Here is a 27,033-nt window from a genome sequence, read left to right on the forward strand (position 1 = left end):
TTGGCCGTTGCTGAAATGGTTCAGCACTACTAATTGCGATATTAGTAGAACTATAGCGTATTGGTACTGTTGGCACGGTAGCAAGCATTTTAGTGTATTTTAATATATATGTACAATAGTAGTTTTACAAACGCTTTTGAAAGAAACTGGGGCCTAACAGTAATATTTCTCTGCACATGTACTGCCAACACTAAATTACCAAGAGACGATGTGAGGAAGCATATTGGTAGCAAAAGCACATAAAGGTTGGGAAACTACATGAAGACAGCTTTTTTGAGTGTTGGAATTTTTTAGATTGAAATGTAAGCATATATCATAATTTGCTTGAGTTCACAGTTTTCCGTGCATGCGCCAACACCACTAATCATTCACCATTTGAAATTTCGTCTTCTGGATTAATACCATTTAGTAATTTAGCTACATTGCAGTTAAAATGTTTTCACTTCTAAGGAAAAAGATTTGTATTCCACAAAAAGTGAAATAGAGATTGGAGTACACCAAAATTTGGCCTAGCATTCAGCCATCAAACATTGATGTATATTATGCTTTTCACACAGTAGTGTGCCGAGAATTTTACAGTTGGGAATGTGCACAAGGGCTGGTATTATTGCTTATAATTTACCTGTTATATATGTACCATGTAGTAATATTATTATATGCACATGTATGAAAGATAAATTGTAAGCAACGAAACGAGCCATTGGAGGTATGTGGCAGAACGATGTGAAACAGCACACTGCTATAGCACCCCCAGCAGATTTAAGTTTTGGAGTACTTTAAGCCACCTACTCAAGTCCTGCATGCTACTAGTGCTGAAGCATTGTTTATGAGCTTTCTTGTTAAACATAACTGTCTTTCTCAGTTGGAGATCAGCAACAGCGACAGTGAAAGATTATTTCTTATTGTGAGGAAAAATAAGACAAACTTGAAGTGCCTTCTTAGGTGCTGAAAATTTGCAACAATTTTAGTCACCAAAATTGACTAGCAGGCAGGAAGCCTAAATTGTTTTGAAAACAGATTTACCATGGTCTAATTGAAGAAGTCCAAGACTGCCACTGCATCATATCATGACAATTAGCATGAAGTTTATGTATGTCAGTAAATTTGGCTGCAAATATAGTAGTACACATAATCATTGTAAATAATATGTTTTAGTTTTATTTTGGGATTTTCACATAATGCAGTACTGACCATCAGTGTGGATGGAGTTAGTGTTATGATATAATTTTTCACTGATTGTGTTCAAAATTTGTTAATTTTTATCCCACTTTTCACTAATTGCGAGTCTGGAGGGTTGGCAGCTCTGAGTTAAGATTACTTAGAGTTATGGCCCTTGTTAGGCTTGAATTAAGAATACAAATGGACATACCAGAAGACTTTGAACATATTTATATATTATAGGTTATGATTGACTTAGGATATCTTACTGATTCATGAACACTTAGATGTCTACATTTAAATCAGATTTAATGTCAAGCTTCATCATGGCAAGGTCTTGGAAGAGATTAATGATTTAATAAATTTTGACTGTATATTACAGAGTTATCACCAGTGTTTCCCTTTACACACATTTGTGCATCATGGACACACGTTGGAGAAAATTGATGCACACATTTTGTTGCCATGCATTTTTTTGATGCAAAGGATTCGCATAATGCGATCAGGATTTATTTAATATCTAATGCATTGGACAAGGGATGGCATTGTGTATACTTCGAGCATAGGCATTGACTGGTTCCCCGCTTTGTTTGCTCCCTGCATTGCGCTCCTCTATTTATATAGCAGAGTGCAACGCAGGGAACACAAAACAAGGAACCAGACTAGCATAGGCAATGTTATGATGGAGTAGCTTCCCCTAATCTTGTGAGCACTCACATGATTTCCATCGAGCTCAGCTAGATGTCATCTAGATGTTAAAGCTCGATGCTTGTTGCACTAGCAATTGATCTCCAGATTAAAATGTCATGCACTAAGAATTATTAGTGAAGACATTGAAAGAAGCAGAAGACAAAGAGTAGCTGTGGCTCTAACATAAATGAAAAATGGAGAAAATAATTCCCTTGACTGGAATACGGCACATCCTTTAGGATTATCGGTGTGACTTCTGGTCACGTGATTGCAAGACTGCAAAGGTGAATAATCCTTTTGTGACAGGGTGTAAGAATTTTAAAAAATCTGCCCTCGTTTGCCACAAGATATCTGGAGAACACATATGTCCCAAGACATTCTTTCACAACAAAGAAATCAGTAAACTTTCGGAGACAAAAGCGTTATTTGGATTACAAAGTCAGCAGGTCATTGCAGATTTTGTTGGCTTTTAACCTTGCTGCAATAAAAGATCTTAAAGTTCAAGTGTAACTTATTAGAAAGAAGATTAATCATTAGCATTTTTGATTTTTGGATAAATGTGTTCTAGGACGAAGTACAATGAAACCAATGATAGTACACATTTTATGAAAGGCAGTAAATTAACTGCCAGTTGGTTTAAAAGATTTAATTGGCTTTTTATATTGGCTTATATGTAAAATGTGTTGGTCTATAATACTGCTACAAAAAGATTATAATGAGACTGTTAATTGTATGACTTTAAACTAATAAAATTATTATTTGAATGGATAATGCATTTGTGTGTTAATTGTGCATATTGGTTTATTTGTATGTTTAGACAGTATGTTGTGCAGGTCGCAGTATCCTATTTCAAGCTGAAAAAGTCAGATGAACATTTGTCAGTACATTTTTGACCCCCATATTTTTTATTTGACCCCCAGTTCTGACACCAAGTGTTGTTTTTAACCCTCAATTTTACACCCCAGGGGGATACACTGTATCACTCAACACTGTCTTGAAATATTTATAGCATGCACCCAATATACACATTGTTTTTATGGTACTGGAATTTACATAATAATTGTTTCACTTGTGCTTTCTTGTTGACCTATGATTTTGTTCATTATTACAGGAGGAAGGACAAAAGGCACAAGTTGTAAAAGTCCACCATTGTCCAAGGTGCAGCCAAAGTTTTAATTCTCAAGTAAATATGGTAAAGCACCTTCGAGAGCACATATTTCCAAACTATCAACAAAACTCAGAACCCTTTGCAAAAAGACGAGGTAGAGGAAGACCTAGAAAAGAGGATAGTGAAAACGCAGTTTCTGTTGGTACTTCAACATCAACTCCAAAGAAGAGAGGCCGCCCAAGGAAATATCAATCAGGGTTAGACACAGCTGAAAAAGATGCAGCTGGAGAGAAGACGTCTAAGCGTTCTGAGGAGAAATTATCTACAGAAGAACTGAAAGAAGAAAAAAATGAGGAGGATGATACAGATGATATTTTTCATGACTCTGATGATGAGTTGTTTGAAAAGAGGAGAAAATTGCATGATGATGTTTCATTGGATAAAGATTTTACACCAGCAAGCAACTTAGTTATAGTTACAGAAAAACTAAATCGTAGAATACAACCCTCAAGAAGTTTAAAAGGGAAAAATACAAAGTTCAGTTCCTACATTGTTTGCTCTGTGAAGGTAAAAGAGGAAGTTGAAGATAGTGGTATGTCCTCAATGGAAACTAACACCCCCACCCAAAAGATCCAACCCAGCATCAAAAGAAGTAGGGGAAGACCAAGAAAAATATACAATGTTCAAAGTAAAGAACCTGTTATGGTAACAACAGCCGGTCAGAGCTCTAACATAAAAGTGGATGAAACACAAACTGACAGTATTTCTCCTGAAAATGATGCAGTTGGTGTGATGCAAGAATCAGATGAAGGAAACACTGGTGTTGATGTAACCCTAGAGGAAAATAATGCTGTGAAACCTATAGAAACCATTAATGGAGTGGATCAAGTTGCAAGCATCCAGACAATAACAACCAGTGAAATGAAGGAAGAAAACAGAGATGAGACTGAGGAAAGTGTACAATCCAGCAATGAGGTTGATGAATGCATTAAAACTAGAGATGGTTCTACTGAACATTTGGATATAATGCCAATCAGTGAGCAAGAACAGCATGGTTCTCTAACAATATTTCCTTCAAAAGATGCAAGTAACAATACAGAAGAACCAGTACAATATTCAGTGACAGAAAGGGATGAAAATAACCATACAGTAGTTGATACAAATGAAGATGATAACTCATCTTACCTAAAGGAAAATGATGAAAATGATGATTCTGGTAATGGTTTAGACAAGGACAATGGTAAACAAAGGAGAAGGAGAAGAAAAACTTATGATGATATTCCAATGGAAATTGAAAGGACAAGCTTGGGAACTTTTTATATTTGCAAAGTTTGTAACAAGAAGTTTTCACAAATGAAATATCTGGTTCTGCATGCCCCTGCTCATACACAGCAGAACAAGTGTGACAAGTGCGGAAAATGTTTCACTCGTACAGAAAACTTAAGGAAGCATCCTTGTCCAGGAGACAGGAATGATCTATCAGTACAAGATTCCGATGCAAGTAACATGGCCAGACAGGAGCAGGCTGAAGGAACTTTTGTGTGTGATATTTGTCAAGAAACTTTTAAAACAGCCATGTACCTCTTCCGCCACATGGCCATGCATACTGATATATTCAAATGTAAAAAATGCTCAAGGTGTTTCTCAAGAAAAGATTCACTACAACGACATCTTGTCAAATGCTGTCCAGAGGTAGCTGAGAAATATAAGGTTTATTTTTGCTCCAAGTGTAAGAAGATTTTTGGAACCAAGATTGGAAAAGAAAACCATGAAAGAAAATGCAGTACATTGCATTGTGATAAATGTGGCCGTGTATTTACAAACAATGAAGACCTTGCTCAGCATGAATGTGTTGTGGGCAATGATGTACCCAGTATAGCAGTGAAAGATGAAGCAAGTACCGAATACACATGCGGAACATGTGGAAAATCGTTCTCTACACTGCCTTATCTGAATCGCCATAAAGTAAAGCATGAAGGAGTTTTTACGTGTAATCTCTGCCAAAAATCATTGTCAACGCAGGATGATCTGGACATGCATGAAAAAATATGTGATGTTGTAATGAAAATCAAAAGTATTGGTGTTGGCCATTGTGATGTATGTGGTGTGGAATTCACACGGCCAAAACATTTCCGAGAACATTATCAGACACATACTCATCCATACCAATGTGAAAAGTGTTATAAACGTTTCATCAAAGTGGGAACTCTGAACAATCATCTCTGTGCTGATCTCAGTGACAGTTATGTAGGACCAAGATTTGATTGCACATTATGTGACAAGACCTTTAGAAATGATAAATTACTGGAGCGGCATTTAGCCATTCATGGTGCACCTCAGCATAAGTGTATGCAGTGTCAAAGAATTTTTTACCACAGAGACCATTTAGATAGTCATGTTTGCAAACTAGATGATGGGACAAATGTTCGTATGGTGAAGCGAAATGGCAAAATGGTCGTGCTAGAAATGTTGGTATGTGAGGCCTGTGGCAAGACATTTATCAGCAAGGGAAATCTGATCAAGCATCAACGATTGCATGAGGAAAAGAAATTTGAATGTCACCTGTGTGGAAAGAAATTTCATTTTGATAACTACCTGAAGGAACATATTTCATCTGTGCATGATAATACTTTCAAATACCAATGCACATATTGTGGGAAATTGATGAAATCCAAGACAGGCTTAATAGCTCATACAAAACAGTTCCACACTCATACAGATGAGCAGTACAACTGTCCGAAATGTAACAAGATATTCAGGCAGAAAGGTAATCTCAGGACACACATGTTTTCTCATGAAACTGATCGAATGTTTTTATGTGCATTCTGTGGTAAAACTTTCAAGTACCCTGACCAGTTGAATCGGCACAAACTTATTCACACCATGACTAATAAAATCAAATGTAACCATTGCGACAAGAAATTTTGCAAGGAATATGAGTTGCGGAGACACATGGTAATCTTTCATAGTGGTTTGGTTTATGTTTGCGGTGTTTGTTTTGCTAGGTGTGGTCATAGACACACGTTAGTCCGTCACTACAAGCGGAAACATGAGGATCATTTAAATTTGCTACAGGAAGAGGGCTACATCAATTCATTGCTTAAGAATGTTGATGAACTGAAAGAGAATGAGGCACAAACTGAAGTGGAAATATTACAGCCTCAAATAATTCAAGTGTCAAATGAACAGATTATTCAGATGAAAAATGATCCAAACATACAATTACAATCACTGCAAGTTCACTCAGGTCCAACAGTCACCATGCTTCCTCAGATAGCTGCAGAAGCATTACATAGCTTATCTAGTATGACAGTTACGACAGAGAGTGACTCTGTTCTGTCAGGGGAACAGAACATTGTTGCAAGTGAACAGGACGTCATTGCATCCATCCAGCCAGTAGAGGGCATGATCATCTCCAACGGTCAATCTTTGATTGCTAGCAGTGAAAGCAGCGTGATTAGATCCTGTGATCAGCAGCTCGACTCGAGTATTGTACAGAGTATGATTCAAGAGTTACCAGGTATTATATCGAGTGGTAACATTACTGGCATTGTCACTAGCAATGGTACTTTTAACATTGGAGGGTCGGAGGCCATTGCTATTACCAGCCTTCAGTCTCTGCCAGGTTCCATTGAGGGGATAGAAGGGATTGAAGGAACTGAGGGCCAGATTGTTATACTTCAGATTGTAGACCAGGAAACACAGGAAACCATAACCATCAATGAAGTAAAAACTGAATAATTGTCGAGTTTAAGGTTATAGTGACAGCAAAAGATTGTCATTTTTACCAAATTTTATCACACTTAACTTTAAATTCTTTTTGTTTATAGAACAGTCATACTTGCGTTACTTTGATGTTTTATCCAGAAGAGCTCATTTTGATTCTTAAGAAATGAAAATTGTTATTTTCAAGAAAATATAAAAATGTGTTCTTAACTGCATCAGCCTTGAGTTTGTGATGGCTACAGCAACCAGTCACAAAATGGTAATGAGCACATCACATTGAACAAAAGTCAGAAAGGAGACTGTATGATTGAAGAATTGCATCTTTAGTAATATAAATTGAATGATAATTTTTCAACATTAAAATGTTCATTGTGTCACTTCTTTTTTTGTAATGCATTTCTTTACTTAAGCTTTTTGAGTCATGTATATTGGTGAAATATATGTTTCAAATACAATGATGTTAAACAAATATTTTATTCTTTTTTGTCAGAAATCATAAGTGAAATACTCTAATACTTTGGAATCTTAATTATATGTGTATAAGATGATATTAATCCAGATGTGAAGTTGTATTATTCTCTGGTAAATCAGAGTCCATGTTGTTCATTCTTTTAGGAAAAACAGAGTTGATCAGAGTCTTTGTTGTTCATTCTATTTAGGATGTCAAAACAGAGTAGATCAGAGCCTGTGTTGTTCATTCTATTTAGGATGTCAAAATAGAGTAGATCAGTCGATGTTGCTCTTTCTTTTAGAATGTCAAAACAGAGTAGATCAGAGTCTGTGTTGTTCATTCTATTTAGGATGTCAAACAATGTAGACCCAAGTTTGTGTTGTTGATTCCATTTATGATGTCAAACAATGTAGACCCAAGTCTGTGTTGTTCATTCTATTTAGGATGTCAAACAAAGTAACCCAGAGTCTATTTTGTTCAGTCTATTTAGCATGTCAAAACAAATTAGCCCAGAGCCCGTGTTGTTCATTCTATTTAGGATGTCCAATAAAATAGAGCAGTGTCTGTGTTGTTCATTGTCATACAAAGTAGACCAGAGCCTGCATGGTTCATTCTAATAGTATGTAGAATGTCAAAACAGAGTAGATTGGAGTCTGTGTTGTTCATTCTATTTCGACTGTCAAACAAGGTACAATGAATATTGCTAGGTTATGTACAGTCGAGTGTGCCCGCTGTAGATGGATCAGTATTGTACAGTGAATATTGTACAGTTGAGTGTGCCCTCTGTAGATGGATCAGTATTGTACAATGAATATTGCTAGGTTATGTACAGTCGAGTGTGCCCTCTGTAGATGGATCAGTATTGTACAATGAATATTGTACAGTCGAGTGTGCCCTCTGTAGATGGATCAGTATTGTACAATGAATATTGCTAGGTTATGTACAGTCGAGTGTGCCCTCTGTAGATGGATCAGTATTGTACAATGAATATTGTACAGTCGAGTGTGCCCGCTGTAGATGGATCAGTATTGTACAATGAATATTGTACAGTCGAGTGTGCCTTCTGTAGATGGATCAGTATTGTGCACTTAATATGCAAGGATATGTACATTTGAGTTTGCATACTCTGAAGAGATCAACATGATCTAATGAATATTACTGGGAATATTTACAGTTGGGTGTGCATACTGTAAATGGATCAATCTGTTATAGCAAGTATTACAGGTCCTTCTATTTTACCCCTCATTCTGATTGATCACTGTTTGAAGGTATTTTATCTATATGCATGTGTATTACAAGTTTAAGATGAATCATGTTATGTTAAGAATTTTAATATAGCAAAGATCATTTTATGGGTGTCACATATATATCTGCAGGTGTCTGGCATGTGCAGCTGCAAATCATTTTATACAACATTATTTTTTTTATTGAACAAGTTCAAAGAAATAAAAAAGATAGAATACTCAGAACTTTTCAAACACCCCTTGTAACTATCACCATCACCCATCACATTACTATGTAAAATCTTGTTTACGGTATCTGCTTCAGGATTACTGGGGTCCCAGGTGGCCAAGTGGTTTAAGGTGCTTCCCTTTATAGATCACAGGCATTTTGCTTCTGTACATGTGGGTTTGAGTCTCATGCTCAGCCAACATGGGTATGGGAGAAAACATGCAACATGGGTCGGTGGTTCTTTCCAGGGTCTTCCCTGGTTCTTCCTCCACCAGATATACTGGCTGCCTTGTGTAGCCTACCATGTGCTGAAAAATGTCATGCCTGTCATGTGCTGAAACCCACCACAACTTCATGCTTACTGAAGCATTATCTCTTTTGATTTTATCTTTGAAAACTATCAGCACATGTGAAGTCTTTATAACTCTCTTTCAATTGCTGGCAAGCCATAAGGATTGTCTTGCCATGCCATGTTATGGTTTGTGTCAAATCTGTATGACATAGTCTTGTTAGTGCTCTTCTAGCATTTGCTTTTGAAGACAAGATATACAGTTTTGCAGATCATATTATATTAAGAATGATTTTATTTAACCTTAATCTTAGACAATGCTGGCAGAGGGGTGGGACAAACATGATGAGTATCATCACATCTATTATCAGTTGTTAGTTGTCAGTCAGTTTTTATACATCTGATTGGCTGGGTTTGTTACTTCTCAGTAGGGCGTATGCTTATGATCAAACTTGGAATTATGCTTGCATCCTTCAGATCTTGAACAAGTTTGATCATAAGCATGATCCATGAATAGTAACTAGGTGATCTTGAATCTGATTGGATGATCTTGTTATTCCAGTGGAAGCCATACATTTGATAAAATTGTGACAAAACTTGAAATGTGTTTATTATCATCAAGATCATGGATGGGTTTGAAAATGAGTGACATCCATGCATGCTTTGAGGTAGTCTTGCATGTGACTGGTAGACCTTGTTGATATTCCAGAGGCCATATTTCTGATCCATTATTAATCAGATTTGGAGTATTTACTTGTACTGTAAAACTGGTATTGAGCAACCACCTGAAATTAATGACCACAATCATCATGCAGGAATTTATTTTATTATGTTAACACGATCATGATCAACCACCTGCTGAACAAATTCAGCAATCATGCTTTTGATACCAAACATGCACTTTGAATCTGCCATGAACATCAAGAAAATATAAATACCACATACCTTTATTGAATCCTTTGTAATCACAACTGATTATGAGGTTCTAAAGGCAAAGTGAAGATTATTCTTTGTAAAAAGATTTGAGTCTGGATACCAGTTGCCCTAGATATGTAACAGGCCAAGACCAGATTTAAGTACATGTCACAAACTGCCACTAGTTGAAGTCATGTACATCCTAGTTATGATTAACCATTCCTTCTGCAAATGGAGTAGTAATGGGCTTGCATAATTAAAAGTCGGTATTGTTTCTGTGCCTATTATGAAAGGCTAATTCATGCAGATAATGCTGTGAGTCACCCTGATTTCATTGTATCATTATGTGTATTGCCTTAAATCCTTTGTTTGTGAAGTTAAAATACATATTGACTGGGATGAATGAGGTCTTGTGTTTTTTTTCTCGTCATAAGTTATTTGCTTTATCTGGATAAGTTAATCTATAGTTATTGTGAAGGTGTGCAATTATTCATGCTTTATTTATTTCACTGTCCTTAAAATCTGCACACAAGGCCAAACATGCCAGTTGGAGATATCTTCATCTGGCTGTCTCAGTGTATCTGTTACATCCTTTTGCTTATTGAGGTTATCCATTTGTTATTTATGTCAAATGACCAAAGTTTTGGCTATTGGCTGTAAATAAATTTTTATATCATAGCTGACTATGATTAATAGGCAGGATAATAAGCGTTTCATTAGAATTAATCTTGCCATACATATGCCATAATGCCAATAGGTTATGCGTGGAGTTTAAATAAAAATAAAAATATTTATGATGATTACAATTTCAGAAAAAGATTGAGAATGCATGTAATATTTTAACAAGAATTATCAATAAATAACAAACTAAATGCACAAGAATTATGTTTTTTTTTTATTCATATGCCCTGTTGAATTTCAACCTTAAAACTGACCCTCCTGTATGGACCTGTTTTGAAAGACCACTTGTCTTGACTGGCCAATTATTGTTGATAGAAGGGGTGGTCTGTCAAAACAAGTTTTATTGTATTATTAAGATGATGGAAAAGATCATTAATGAGCTAAATTCACACATACAAATCTGGTCATCTTGCAGGAGATTTGCTGATCTTGTTTCAGGTGATCTTGCATCAGATTGGCCGATCTTGCTTCAGGTGATCTTGCATCAGATTGGCTGATCTTGTTTCAGGTGATCTTGCATCAGATTGACTGATCTTGTTTCAGCTGATCTTGCATCAGATTGGCTGATCTTGTTGCATGTGCTCTTGCATCAGATTGGCTGATCTTGTTTCAGGTGATCTTGCATCAGATTGGCTGATCTTGTTGCATGTGATCTTGCATCAGGTTGGTTGATCTTGTTTCAGGTGATTTTGCATCAGATTGGCTGATCTTGTTTCAGGTGATCTTGCATGAGACTGGCTGATTTTGTTTCAGGTGATCTTGCATCAGATTGGCTGATTTTGTTTCAGGTGATCTTGCATGAGACTGGCTGACTTTGCATCAAATTGGCAGAGCTTGTTACCATTCATGAGGCCATATTTCTAATTTAATTTTGATCAAACTTGCAGTGTATGCTTGTGTCATCAAGATCTTCAATCTTGGATGGGTTTGATAATAAATGTGATGCATATTATTGATATAATCTTGTATCTCAGTGGCTGAGTTTGTTACCAATCTTAAAGCCATACGTTCTTCCAGTCTGATCTTGCGTATATCATCAAGACATTTTATTTAATGTTACCTTGAATCTGATTGGCTGAGCTTGTCAGCAATCTAGCAACATTATTTCAGATCTGATTCTTATAGAACTTGTTAAATAGTCATATACTATCAAGATGTTAAATTAGGAGCAAGATATTTGCATATTAATGAGATACCTTGCATCTGCTAGGCCGAGCTTGTTAGATCCCTAGATCTAGGGACTATATTTTGAATCCAATTTCTAAAAAATTGGTAAATGGGTTTATATTCTTAAGATCTTGGACTTTTTCAATTATAATCGAGAAAACAAATTTGTATTACCAGTAGTTATACCTTTATCTTTGGAAAGCATTTTGGTCAAAAATTTAGTAAACTAAATAAAATGAGCAGAATAGAAAGTTTGGGAGATAATATAGGATGTGTACTTAAAATACTGCTTAAGCCTGCTTAGTTAAATGGTCGACTGTTATGTAAGGTGAGCAATATCAAGTCTACTTTGGCCTCTTTCTTGTCCATAATCTGTTGGATTCGAGCATTTGGATGAAAATGAGGTCACTGCAGTTTGTACATGTAATAATCCTTATTTTGAAGTAAAGTGTTTATTCAGTTTGTAGTACATCAACTTTATATTGTTAACCATTCACAGTATACTTGATGTTTTAAAAAAATTAAAAGAAATATGTTTGCAGTTTTTTAACACTAATATAGATGTAATTGCATTTGGCACTGATATATCAACATTATTAGTGACATAGTTCATGGAAAGTTGTTCTTCCTTGAATGTTAACAAACTGTACAGTTTTAAGTGATAAGCTATCAAAATAAATCAGTTAAAGTTAGAAAGTTTTAAATATTACCCATCACATCATTTAAAGTTTCACATGACATGCATTTGGAAATTGTCAGCTTTTACAATCTTGTATGAGAAGTGCAAGCTTGCACTTCAGAAAATTTTATTTTATATGCATAAATCTAGCATTGTAGCTGCATTCATGTAAAATACATTTTATTTCAGGTACTTAATGGGCACCAGTGAATCAGATTAAATTAAAACTTGCATAACTTGAGTACCATTCTCTGCATTACTTTAACTATAGACTATTATTTTTTGTATAGGTATACATTTTTGTAGTTTTGCGAAATATGACATTTTCATCAGTACCTAAATGTGTGGACTAGGGATTGATTATGTTGTTTGTTGGGTTACTTAAATTCATGGTTAGTATAAATCACAAGTCTGCAAATAATGGTACTCCACAAACAAGAGTTGCTCAGAGGAGCTGATATTTGATAGGCTGCAAAGAATTCACAGGAATCCTTGATGAGACCATTTCTTCTTTTTAACTGCTTAGAGTTGTTGTTGTCGGGTTTAACGCCATTTTTCAGCACACGATAGGCTATACATGGCGGCCAGTATTAATGTTGGAGGAAGAACCCGAGAAAACCCCGTAAAGAACCACCGACTCACGAGAAGCTACTGGCAAGCTTTCTCACATGCCCACATTGGCTGAATCCGAGACTTGAACCCATGCAGACAGAGGTGAGATGGCAATGATCCTTAACAGAGAGCGCTTTAGACCACTCTGCCACTCGGGGCCCCGCTTAGAGTTGAAACCACATTCAGAATTCTTGGCCAATAACAAGATTTTCAAGATAGCCACCCTGACAACCATATTAGATGCACAGCTGCTAAGTGTCCTGTTTTTCTTGCATTTGTCCTGTATTTTGGACGTGAATACGGGTGTACATTTTCCTTGTTAAAAATCCATTTTCTAAATTAAAAATAAAATATATTTAATATTTCCTTGCAATTTTCTGTTTAGAACTGGCACCTGGTTCCATTCTGAGAGTAAATGTATTATGTGTATTTAGACACAAAGTTCTAATATATGATTGGTTCATTGGAAATCTGGGCTACCATGCCAGTGTGTGTGTATGTGATTTTGACTTTTTTATGTAGCTTTAACAATTTTTCAGTCGTATCGCTACGATGTCTGCAGTGTGGCAGTTTATAGTGATGTCTAGTACTGGGGCATCATGCTGCAGACATGTAACATGATGTCCCACCCAGTCACATTATCTTGACACCAGGCTGACCAGTCCTAACACTAACCTCTTAATGCTGAGTGCCAAGCAAGGCAGCTGTTATTACCATTTTTGTAAGTCTCTGGTATGACTCGGCCGGGGATCGAACCCGCAACCTCTTGCATCCGAGGTGGACACTCTAACCACTAGGCCACTGGAGCAGTTGCTACCATGCCAGTCTTCAACCACTAAATTAGATTGTGCAAACAAGTTCCGCTATCACTGTACCTCAGCTTCATAATATTCAACTTCTAATCATGTCAAAAAGCAAAGCAGAATTATTAGAATTGTATCCAGCAAAGAAAAGAAAAAGAACTGGAAGGACAATAGAGCTGTCTTGTTTGGATTTGTGAACCCATCTAGTAAAAGTGAAAACTTTTTGTTTTGCATATTATGTAAATGAGATTTCGCTTATGGTCATGTAGGTGCCCGTGACACAAAACGGCATAAAAAAGCTAATAATCATCAGCAAGACAGTTTTAACTTATAATGTTTGTAAATACCAGAGAGAACAGTGATATAATTTGGTCGGAAGTTTGTTTTACTAAATTTCTTTTAGAAATGAACCATCATCTTTCAGCTGCTTGTGCTGCTGGTGATTTATTTTGCATACATTTTTCAGAAAGTAAAGTCGTAAAGGATTACTCACAACTAGAACAAATATAGCTCAGTAAAAAAAACTGCACAGAATTCATATCACCAAATGAAAGTTGGTACATTGGAATTGATAATGACTGAAAAAGCAAGGTTTGGTAAGGGCTCCTATAAACAGCCTGTGTCCAAATGTGTGTTGTACTCCTGCACCTTTTGAATGGGACCCGAAAGGAACAGGGTTCAGAAAGTGCAAGAAATGTATCTTTGATATTAAATAATTAAGTAGGTTATTCTCCTACTTTACTGATGGTTGTAGATGATGTATACAGTTCCTTATGCATACAATTTTTTAAAATAAGTATTTGTTCCTGAAAATCGGTATTTTTGTCATAAGCAGTCAGTACTTTTATACTCCACAAACAATGAGGATTGAAGCTATGTAGATTTTTGTTTGATACCATTTTCATATAAAACCAATTAGAATTCATAAGAAGTCATGGAGTGAAAACCATCAATTCAGGAGATAGAGTTTTGAGATTTTCAAGTTGACCACCATGGTGGCCACAATGAATGCCAGATCAGAATCATTTTCATTTGGGGCCATATACATTATAAGAAGTCATCCTATGTTGATATGACTTTCTGTTTAGGAGGAATATCATTAACAATATTTTCATGATGGTGCTCACACTGGATGTTATATTGGTACCATTTTTATTTGGGACCAACTTGACAGCGTAAGAAGTCTTGTGGTGAAAACCCCATATAATAACGATTTTCTGTTAAGGAGGAGTAATGTAACTTGATCTTAAAGATAGCTGCTGTTGCAGCTATGTTGGATGTCATTTCAGCACCAATTTTCGTTAAGGACCAAGCAGATGTAAAACGTTTTTTATTAAAAACCCACATTGATATGATCAACCATCACGTAGTACATGTAGTGACAGCAAGATTTTCAAGATGGCTGCAATGGTGGCAATGTTGGAGGTCATATTGGCACCATTTTCATTTGGATCAGCTAGACAAAATAAGCAATCTTGTAGTGAAAAAGTTCATTTGATGCTGACAATCCAACTCAGGTGGAGCAATATATGAAAATTTTCAAGATGGCCAATGTATTGACCTTAATGGATGTCTGAACAGCAGCATTTTCATCTAGGACCAACAAGCCATGTAATGCATGTGTGCATAAAGTTTCAAAAAGTTTATTAGAAGTAGCAAAATCAAACTTATGCCAATGGATAATGGACAACAGGCCATCCCAGAATCTCTTCTGGTCTATCACCAGCAGAGGTAATACAAAATATTGAATTAATAAACTTTACAAGACAGTCCTGACATAGTACTTCCTCAAGCTGGCTATTTTGAAAACTGTAAGACACACACACATAGACACAGACACAATAACACACATGTGATGAAAAAAAATGTGTTGGGATCAGCAGGGTTGAGGTTTTGAAATTTAAGTTTGCTTGGTATTTGTCAAGAGCATGAAATTGTCAAAGTTATTCTGGATCTAAGAATCCATAAAGTATTCAAGTCTGATGATGACTAATTTATAAATACCATATCTATTTTAATTTTGATATACACAATATAATAATTAATCTATATGTCCTTAAAGAGTGAGAACAAAATATATTAAGTAGTTTGCCAATTTATGAAAGTTACCTCCCTTAAATTAAGGTTCAAGTAGAATATACGTTACATATTTATCACTAAATACATATTACTGTTTTTGGATATTGTTCAATTCCCACAACTGTCTCTCCGTGTCTACCCCATTTCAGAGCAAGAAATTTTTAAAATCTTAATATGAAACTCTTAATATGGTTGATTTTATTATGTATAACCCTAATGAAACAAGAGCAGTGTCATTTTAAAATACAACTTGTTTGAATGTTAATACAGTGAGCTCTCATTAATTTATTGTGAATTTCATGATATAACAAAGACTCACACTGGATCTCAAATGTGAAGAGAATACTTTCTCGTAATGACAGCCTCACAAGAATTACTTAAAATGAACAATTTGCATGGAGCCAAAATCATAAATTATAGCAAGGACTGTTTGTTTACATAGATATATACCTGCAAATCAGTGCCATTTATAGGGGATTAAATTGTGTGCCATTACAAACACTATTATTCAAAACAAAGTTTGTAATTGGTATGAAAACAAAAGAATGTTCTACATGTAATTTTAGTTGTAAGCCTTCTTGAAGGCATGTCTGTAAGAGTTATCGCCCTTTTTGACTTGCAGCTGGATGCTGCTGATGTTCTAGGGTTTAATGCCATTTTTCAGCACAAGATAGGCTATACATGGCGGCCACTATAACTGGTGGAGGAAGCAGCTGGATGCAGTATTTGCCATTTTTATGAATGCATCTCCTCTTGCAGTTTATAGTGGATTGCTGTGAAACTTAGAGAATGATATGGTCACCATCATTATTAACTAATTTCCTGATGGTCGGGTCCTTTTCCGAACTAAATATGCTGGACATTGCTCATCATTCCTCTAGTAATTCTGCATATATTCACATTAACGCACACCATCATTGCTTTGACAGAAAGAAAATTTGCCCAAGAAAGATATCTGGTTTGAATTAAAAGATCTACAGACAGACACTGTATCTAAGGAAACAAGAGTCCCTCAAAGGGTTTGACATTCTACTGACTGAAGAGAATTTCCAGGAATTCATGATAAGACCATTTCTTCCTTTTAATTTCCAAGCATTGAAAAACCAGCTTGATATACTTCAGCAATAACAAGATTTTCAAATGAGCAAATTAGATGTCAGGTTGGCACCATTTCCATTTTGGACAGACAAAAGGCATCATAAGAATTCTTCTGTTGGAAACTCCATGTTTGTATGATTTTCCGTTTTGAAGGAGAAACGCTAACAAGATTTTAAAGATGGATGGCTATATTCGATATCAGATTGGCACTATTTCCATTTAGTACCAACCTGACATCATAAGAAGTGTTTTGGAGAGAACAATACAAACAGCCATCTAGGAGAAGCAGTGACAACATGATTCAAGACTGCGTCTGTGGCAGTCATTTTAGAAGTGAGATGGGCACCATTTTCATTTAGGACCAACTAGACTTCAAAATAAGTCTTTCAGTAAAACTACATGATGATAAAATTTTCCACCCACGAGTAGTGATAGAAACATTTTAAAGCTGGCCACTGTAGTAGCCATATTGGAGAAGGGATTCGCACCATTCTCATTTAGGACCAAGTAAACATCATGTCTTCTGGTGACCATGTGTCAATACGACATTCGATTCTGGATGAGTACCAATAACAAGATTTTTAAGATGGCCACTATGGTGGCCATATTGGACATCAGATTAGCACTCTGTTTATATAGGACTAACTGGAACAGGGGATGACTGTTACAAGTTTCAAGGCATTCTAAGAAATAGTTTAGGAGTAATGATAACTTGTGCTAACAGATTGACAAACAGACAACAGGCCATCTCATAAGCTCTTCTCATCAATGATCAGTACAGCTAAAAGCAATGTGGTTTCAATATTCAGTATGTGGTGTGTATTCTTCAAAAAGCAGTGTTGTTTTAGTACTCATGGGGAGTATTTATAAAACTGCTGTGTTTAAGTATTTATTATGTGCAGTCAGTACTCTTTCATTTATCAAGTTTCATAATGGCAAAAGATGCAATGTCACTGGAGCATGAAATTGAGGAGACTTTGATCTACCTGGGTATACATATGTATGTGATAGTATATGTAGGTATGCACCTTCAATATACAAAACATAGCATTACAGCAGGAGCATAAAATAACTGTCACTGTGGCCTACATTTGTTGCAAAATGTACTACTATTTTGAATGAATGAACGTATCAAGTTTAATGAGTGCAAACGAATGAGCCAGAGTCAAAGACATAAACTTTAAAGGTGAATAAATTGAATGAACCAACATCCATTCATGCCAATAACAGTGAAAACTACAACAAAATCTATGCAGATATAAATTTATTTATCACAGTGTTACAAACATGAGCAGCCCCATGCCAAAGGATCAGGCAGATGACATAAAAGATTCGATGATAACGTGAAATTTGAGATCATAATTGCAATCTTTGTGTACATTTATTAAATTAATATAGAAATAAAATGCTTATAAAGAATAATCAGTATTAACAATTAACTAAGCACTGTTCTGCCATCCACAATGATGTACCTTAAAAAAAGAAGATACTAAAATCTGTTAAGTATGGATTCCTCCGATTTCTCCAGTTTCTGACATAAGGGGGAATCGTCTGGCATTTTCATGGAGGTTTTTAAATTAAGGGGGAGTGGGCTGCTTTAATTTTAGATATATCTATGAATGTAACCCTTACATTTTGTTTCAACAGACATGTGATAAATAACTTTAAGTAAATAAGTATCAAATTTATCTCTCTTTATTACCCGAGGAGATAATTATATGCTATGGCAACAGCACTATTTCATATTTATTAAAAATGGCAGACATTACCACTGAATATATATGCCATTGTACCATGTCTCTAACTGTACTTAATAACTAGATAGTCAATGAAAGTATCTCTTTGCTCAGTTGCAAAAAGTTATCTAGTAAGTGCTTGATTATTGCAATGCATCTAGAAGTCAAGCATTTACATCATTAGATTCATCATTTGTACAATTAATGAAAGTTACTGGTTTTGTTGAGGGACAATCAACTATGCATGATGCTCATGTACATGCTCATTTTTAAGTGGGTCTTGGTGTTCATTAAAGTTGGCAAGGATCTGTATGTCCTGGAGAAATACATGAGAAAATGACATCTAGAACACATTTGGTATATAAATATATGTAAAAACAATGCAAGCACCTTCTATCATTGGGTTAAAGTGAAACAATGATTATCCATTGGAATATATTTTGACCAAATGACTAGTAAACTTCTGCAGAATAAAGTGTATACAGCAACACTATGATGGTCTGCATGATCTAAATGTTTGCAGAAATGGCAGCTGCAGAATTTACATTTTATTGTATTGAAAACATGTCAGACTAATCAAACACATGCTTACCTCAATTTCATAAATAAAAAAGTATCAAAAACAGCAGTAATACACATTACAATTCTCACAATTAATAGTGGGAAAAATATCCCTAAGAACAAGATTTTACATTTTGTAAACATATCTCTAATAAGATGTATTTTCTTTAAACCGCATCAACAAACCTAATTGCATTATGTTCAGACACTTCTATCTACAGCCATTGTTAAACTGATAGAAAAATATCTGCATATTTTCAAAAACTATTAAAGATATCATTGATCAAAACTTTTAAAATGTTTGAATAAATTCTGTACAATGTTATCATAGCAAAAATAGTTCATTCTGCAGTACATGCTCTACATTCCACCACTAACATATTGGAACTAATACAAAGTTAATTCTACCAGAATATAATTACTGTATATACAATGTTCCTTTAAGACTATGTATAAATATTTCTTTAAGACTATATATACATGTCTCTTTAAGACTGTATACATGTTTCTTTAAGACTATGTGTACATGTTTCTTTAAGACTATGTATACATGTTTCTTTAAGAATATGCATACATGTTTCTTTAAGACTGTTTATACATGTTTCTTTAAGACTGAGTACATGTTTCTTTAAGACTATGTATACATGTTTCTTTAAGAATACATGTTTCTTTAAGACTATGTATACATATTTCTTTAAGAATATGTATACATGTTTCTTTAACACTATGAACACATGTTTCTTTAACACTATGTATACATGTTTCTTTACGACTATGTATACATGTTTCTTTACGACTATGTATACATGTTTCTTCAGGACTAGACCACTCTGGTGGCCTAGTGGTTAGAGCGCCTGCCTCGGATGCGGGAAATCGTGGGTTCAATTCCCCGGCCTAGTCATATCAAAGGCGTACAAAAATGGTACTAACAGCTGTCTCGCTTGGCGCTCAGAATTAAGAGGTTAGTGTTAGGACTGGTTGGCCTGGTGTCAGGATAATGTGACTGGGTGGGACATCATGCTACATGTCTGCGGCATGATGCCCCAGTGCTAGACATCACTATAAACTGCCACATTGCAGACATTGTAGCGATAAGACTGAGAAAAAAAATGTTAAAGCTACGTTAAAAATCCAAATCACATCACATCATATCTTTAGGACTATGTGTACATGTTTCTTTAAGACTGTGATAAGGTATTTCTTTAAAACTATGTATATGTATTTCTTTAAGACTATGTATACATGTTTCTTTAGGACTATGTGTACATGTTTCTTTAAGACCATGTGTACATGAATGAAGACTCCTATTCATGTTAAGTATATTATTTTCTCCTATCTGTATCACTCTGAGCAATTTTGAGTTGGATATATCCATACAATGGTATGACCAATTTCATACAAAAATGTTTGTTAACTAGTTTGGCATGGGGGATGGGGTTATACTTAGAGTCCCCAAAATCATATCCATAAATAACAAAAACTTTTTCAACATTTGAAAGTGCTGCTCTAATTAGCAATTTTACTGAGTTCAAACAAGTGTTAAAAAGACCCCAATCATTTCAACAAAACTTAACAGAAATAGAAAAATGTAAATTCTTCTGTCTTCACACAGTATTATAAAAATAAGTTGTATTTGTACGTCTTGCAAAACGATGCTATTAACATCTAATATGTAATTAACATTTCAATCAAAAGATTAATGTGACTATTCCTACGTACATGGTAACTTCATCAATTACAAACTCTCAACATCTAATATGTAATTAACATTTCAATCAAAAGATTAATGTGACTATTCCTACGTACATGGTAACTTCATCAATTACAAACTCTCAACAGTATGCCTGCTGTATAGAGACTCCTGGGCATCATAGCTCTGAAATAAACAATGAAAAGTATATGATACAGGATGGGAATCTAATGGCCCTCAAATATGAAAAGAAGTACCTACAAAGCGACTGTATATACTTGCTTATACATCCAGCTGGAAACTGCACAGACCCTGATCTTGCATTGCATAATAGACTAACAGATCTGTGTCAATGTATTTTATAGAACAAACAAAACAAAGAACCTGATCTTCCAGTGCATTATGTGACAGCAGATCAGGGTCTATGTTGTTTGCAGTTGGATTTTACTTATAATTGAGTAGATGTAATTATTGCAGGTTCCTATTATTAATGGTGCAATGTCTGCAATTTTATGGATTTTTAAATAGAAGTACAGGTCTTTAAGCTATGAATCTTCAAAGCATGTCCCTACCTTTCAAATAACTTTAAATATCCTGTCAATTAACTATTTTTGTGTATTTTGTAGTTGCTACAAACTTTGAATTTAAAGACCCAACGAAATAATCTATCCATAGAAACTGTAAGACTACATACCTTCCATAGTCTACAAATTTAAGTATTGAACAAAATGTTATTTTGGCAAATTAAACCATGAAAATAAAAAAATTCACAGAATGAGTTCTGCTTTTAAGCTATGCTAGCATGTTACAGACATTTACAGGCATGTCTCTTTATTTCCTTCAACATGCTGTTTTACTTCCTCTGCACTGAAAAAGCTTCCTTAATTTACTGAATCTTATGCAAAGTAAATTCTTTGGTAAAAATGGGTAAAATAGCATGAAAGTGAATTTAAATAAATTCAGAAAGCAATGGAATATATCTGCTAAATGGGAGCAAAGGTTACTAGATGCAAGCCATGCAAAAATTAATTTTGTTTCCCCTCCATACATACTATTGGTTCATTTTTGTTGCTTTTTTAGTGCCCCTAAGAAGGAATGCATGTACAAGCTACTGTTACACCACAATAAAAGTACTGGAAATGCTAACCTTATATAATGTCTAAAATTGGCACTGCCGTTATGCATGGAAGATGGTTTAGAGTGACCTTTTTCTGGTACCACTTTGCAGTACCCTTTGTGTTACAAGCATATTCAGGTAAAACCCTTTATAACATGATGCTTGGGGTCCAAAGAATAACATCGCGAAATAAGTGGGATCGCGTTAACAAATTTTTCAAACAACTTCTCCATAGAAAATGTGCATTGAAATTTCAATGTCATCAGTTTTAACTAACCTCTTGATCATATAATCTGCTAGGGATATGACTAATCAGCTTTCCTGAGAGCAAGTTTTAGGATGTTAAAAAGCAATGTCACCATAAATTAAAAAATGGTAGCAATGCTGCCATTGTGTGATAAGCAGAATTGCATTATAACGGGTTTTTACCTGTATCAAGTTTCAGGATACCTGTATTGGGGAAGTCAAATCATGTATATGTAGAGTGGGTCACTAAAGTTAAATGAGGGCATGATCCAGAATGGAAAATTCATTTCAGGTGAACCAGATGTTCAAACACATTAATGCTTTCATGAATTGCTTGAGCATTAGATAAAATGTTTGTTACAAAATTCAAGTGTTCAAGGAAATTCTGAGATTATAACGTAGATAAGTTAAGGTGGCAAAGCTTTCAAACAATGAAGTACCATCTACTATTTTCTTTTGTTCCTTTTAAATGTTGTGTCCCCCAGGACAAGATACAAGGTGTCCCATGCCCTTTGGATCCTTGCTGCAATGCTATCTAAGGCACTTGAAATTGTAGTCAGTGCAAATTAAATGTACCAGATCAACACAGAGATCCATAATACACCAATCATACCAGAATTTTTAGCATTTCTTAGATTACAGCAGTGGCTTCAGTGTGGGAAGTAAATTCTCCTTCACTTAAAAAGCAGATGGCCAATCAGTTGGTGTCAAATGTGACAAAAAGAAACCAATCATTAGCATCAGAAGTCTAAATACCAATCTGTTGCCAGGTAATCTGTCAAAATGAAAACAATCATCAAAAGTCTAAATACCAATCTGCTGGCAGTGAATCTGTCAAAACAATACCAATCATCAGAAGTCTAAATACCAATCTGCTGATGTCAAATCTGTCAAAAAGAAACCAATCATCAGAAGTCTAAATACCAATCTGTTGATGTTGAATCTGTCAAAAAGAAACCAATCATCAGAAGTGTGAGTACCAATATGATTAAAACTGACCGACATGGAGGATATCTGTCTGACAGATACTGATACGAGGTAAAGTTCTGTAGACCATTTAATTTACAATCAATTTACAGCTTTCACATTTACAAAAGTGAAAAACCTCATTTGGAACATCTTGTTTCTAATGAAAACTATTCCTAGCATGAAATGCAAGTTATTCTGATAGTTACTAAAAATGAGTGGATTGTGACTGATAGTTACTAAAAATGAGTGGATTGTGACTGATAGTTACTAAAAATGAATGGATTATGTCTGATAGTTACTAAAACTGAGTGGATTGTGAATTCCAAAGGTCAGCAGAACTGGAACCAGTCTAAATACCAGTCAGATCTACTTATTATAGCAGATCTCAATTTTATTCAGATTGCCTAATTACATTTCCACACCCACAAAGCAACTGGATTAATAGGATGCAAAATATTGTGATTGGTTGTTAAGAAATGGGACCAATGACAACAGTTTATAATATTAGGTCAAAGCAAAATAAATCTTGCAAAAACTCGCAGCAACTCAAGTCAACCAACCATCCAACAACTGAGAGCATGAGATCCATGTGGGCTGAGTTGCTCACCTGGCAGACATCTTCTTAAAAGCCAAATGCAAGAGCAGTTAATCATTAAATCTGGGATTATATCTGACATTTAAAGGTTTTATATTTTCTGGCAATGGCAGCCATATTGGATGGTAGATCAGCATTATCTGTACAAACTTGAAAGACCTTATACCAAGATGCTATTTGTGAAATTTGGCCAACCATTTTAAGGTTTAGTAACAAATGCCGTATTGAATAATGGACCAGCATTATTTGTAAGCTTGAAATGCTTTATGCCAGGATGACTTCTGTCAAACTTGTTTAAATTTTGCTGGACAGTTTTTTGATAAGTCATTTAGGTTTCATTTTTTTATGTTTAGTATTTGATGATAGTACTATATCATAGTTCTGTACAAATCTAAAAGTCCTTCTTGTTAGTATGCATTTTGTCAAGCTTGGTAAAATTATGCTAAAAAAATATGTGAGCTGTTGTTAAGGGTTTTCCTATTTTTAATAATAGGAATAGGTCTGAAAATTCCAGATCTACACAATTTACAGGAATTAAAAAGACCTGAATTTAAAATTTCTGCCAAATTCAGTCAAATTGTTTTAGTGGTTTTCATGAATTAGTGGCTTAGAAATGTTTCTTTTGTTAGTATGTATGCAATGACAGCCACATTTGATGGTCGATCAGCAACATCTGTATAAAAAAAAGTCACGTGGCATTCATGCATGTATCCTTTCTGTCAAATTTGGTCACATTCTGCAAAGTGGTTTTGAGAAGTCATTTGAAAGTTTTTATATTTGTTGAAACAGTGGACATGTTTACAGCAGATCTGTATCATTTGTATAAACTTGTCCGGATGTCTTTCTTCATTTTTATAAACTTTAAGACATTTATACCAGGATGCCTTTTATCAAATTTTGTCACATTTCATTCAGGAATGCCCATGTCCTAGTAGTTAGAGCACCCACCTTTGATGCAGTAAGTCACCAAAGACTTATAAAAATGGTACTAACTGCTGCCTCGCTAGGTGCTCAGCATTAAGAGGTTAGTGTTAGGACTGGTCAGCCTGGTGTCAGGATAATGTGACTGGGTGGGACATCATGCTACATGTCTGTGGCATGATGCCCCAGTGCTAGACATCACTATAAACTGCCACACTGCAGACATAGCAATACGACTGAAAAATTGTTAAAGCTATGTTAAAAATCCAAATCACACACACACACACACACATTTCATTAAAGACACTAAAACACTTTCTAATTTTAGTAATGACAACCATATCTGACAGTAGATCAGCATTTGCAAAAATCTTAAAGACCTTTATAACAGGAAGTCTTCCTCAAATTTGTTAAAATTATGTTTATTGGCTTTTGGGAAGATATCATTTAGTGGCATTATTTTTGGTAGTGGTGGTCAAATTAACAGTGGATTAGTATCATTTGTGTCCGTTTAAAAGGCGTTTGGGATTGTTTTTTTTCCTTTTGTATTTAGTCAAATTCTTGACTGCAGATTTTTAAAAACATGTTAAAAGATTTTTCTGTTTTTAGTAATGGGAACCATGTTGATTCTACAAACCTGAAAGGCCTTACTGCTCAGAAACTATCAAATTTAGTCAAATGATATTAAGTAGTTTTTGGGAAGTCACTTGAAGGTTTTGCATTTTCAGTAACAGGCTGGTGTATGTGATGTCAATTAGATATAATTCATTATTTTTTAAATGCCCTGAAGACAGGATGCTTTCTTCTGTTAAATTCTGTCCAGGAGTTTTTGTCGAGAACCCATTTAAATGCTCTTCTGCTTTTAGTAACAGTGGCCATGTTTTTTGGCACAAGTGCATACATCCCCAGGTCCAATGGTGAAAAAGAAAACAGACAGATATTCTAATATAAGATATATTAATTTTGGAGGCAGGGAAAATATTGAGTGTCCAGCCAATGGTGAGATGACATCCAAATTAGACCAGATGATGTTGTATAGTATGGATACAAATTTTTCTGTAATTTTGCTTTTATGTGTATGCACTAATGAACATACTGACTCTAGTTTGAAATTATACATTTGTAGCAAATGACAGAAACAAAACATGTTGACTCATGGCAAGGAACTAAGAGAACAAAGAGATGATAATTCAGTTGCCCAATAAAGATTTGAGAGGCAGAATAGAAGAATATGTAAAATTACTGGCATTACATATTCAACAACGGAGAAATATATAAAAAGATTTCACAAAAGGAAAATAACAAACCATTATGGAGACTAAACCTCACGAGCAAAAATGGATGATCATGTACTATCTTGTCTTGTTCGTTAACAATCCTACTAGGATTTGAATGCAGCTTTTAATGCTTGATGAAGGACTGTCATAAAGGATACAAAGAAAACTATGAAAAACCAGCAGAAAGACTGGATAACGTATTTCATGGTGAAAACAGTGAAACACTAATATGGCCCACTTCACTAGGAAGACAAAATATTGCAACACTGAATGGCCCACATCACTAGGAAGACATAAGAGTGGAACACTGAAATGGTCCATGTCACTATGAAGACAAAATAGATGAACACTGGAATGGCCCATGTCACAAGGAAGACAAAATAGATGAACACCAAAATAACACATGTAACTAGGAAGACAAAACATTGCAACACTAAAATGGCCCATGTTACAAGGAAGACAAAAAAGTCTAAACACTGAAATGAACCATCTAACTAGGAAGACAAATTTGCTGAACATTGAAATGGCCTATGTCACTAGGAAGACAAGAGTCGAACACTGAAATGATCTATGTCACTAGGAAGATGAAATAGCTCAACACTGAAATGGCCCACATCACATGGAAGACAAAACATTGCAACACTGAAATGGCCCATGTCACTAGGAATACAAATCAATGCCATACTGAAATGGCCCATGTTACTAGGAAGAATAAACAATGCAACATGGAAATAGCACATGTCACTAGGAAGACAAAAACGTCGAACACTGAAATGATCCATGTCACTAGGAAAACAAAATAGCTGAAGACTGAAGTGGCCCATGTTACTAGGAAGACAAAACATTCCAACACTGAAATGGCCCATGTCACAAGGAAGACAAAAAAGTTGAACACTGAAATGATCCATGTCACCAGGTAGACAAAACAGGTGAACACTGAAATGGTCCATGTCACTAGGAAGACATAAGAGTGGAACACCAAAATGGCCCATGTCACTAGGAAGACAAAGCAC

The 27,033-nt window shown here is 35.2% G+C and overlaps 2 protein-coding genes across 5 annotated transcripts in view; one reads left to right on the top strand and one right to left on the bottom strand.

Annotated features, from left to right (window-relative positions):
• Window positions 1–10,661, top strand: part of LOC149784508 (uncharacterized) — a 28,282-nt gene extending 17,621 nt beyond the window's left edge. Inside the window, exon 7 of the mRNA XM_089932589.1 lies at window positions 2,960–10,661. Within this exon, the coding sequence (XP_089788715.1) occupies window positions 2,960–6,697 (3,738 nt within the window). The 3' untranslated portion in view covers window positions 6,698–10,661. The remainder of the gene's footprint in view (window positions 1–2,959) is intronic.
• Window positions 10,662–18,157: 7,496 nt separating this feature from the next.
• Window positions 18,158–27,033, bottom strand: part of LOC149784509 (epidermal retinol dehydrogenase 2-like) — a 31,124-nt gene continuing 22,248 nt past the window's right edge. For all 4 annotated transcript variants that reach the window (XR_016413881.1, XR_016413880.1, XM_089932591.1 and 1 more), the window contains one exon: window positions 18,158–21,081. Coding sequence is in view for 1 of the 4 variants with exons in the window: in XM_089932591.1 (XP_089788717.1) it covers window position 21,081 (1 nt within the window). In the remaining 3 variants the exon portion in view is untranslated. The remainder of the gene's footprint in view (window positions 21,082–27,033) is intronic.

The sequence above is a fragment of the Sinohyriopsis cumingii genome, chromosome 14 (assembly GCF_028554795.1).
Source record: "Sinohyriopsis cumingii isolate HCF-2022 chromosome 14, ASM2855479v2, whole genome shotgun sequence".
NCBI lineage: Eukaryota > Metazoa > Mollusca > Bivalvia > Unionida > Unionidae > Sinohyriopsis > Sinohyriopsis cumingii.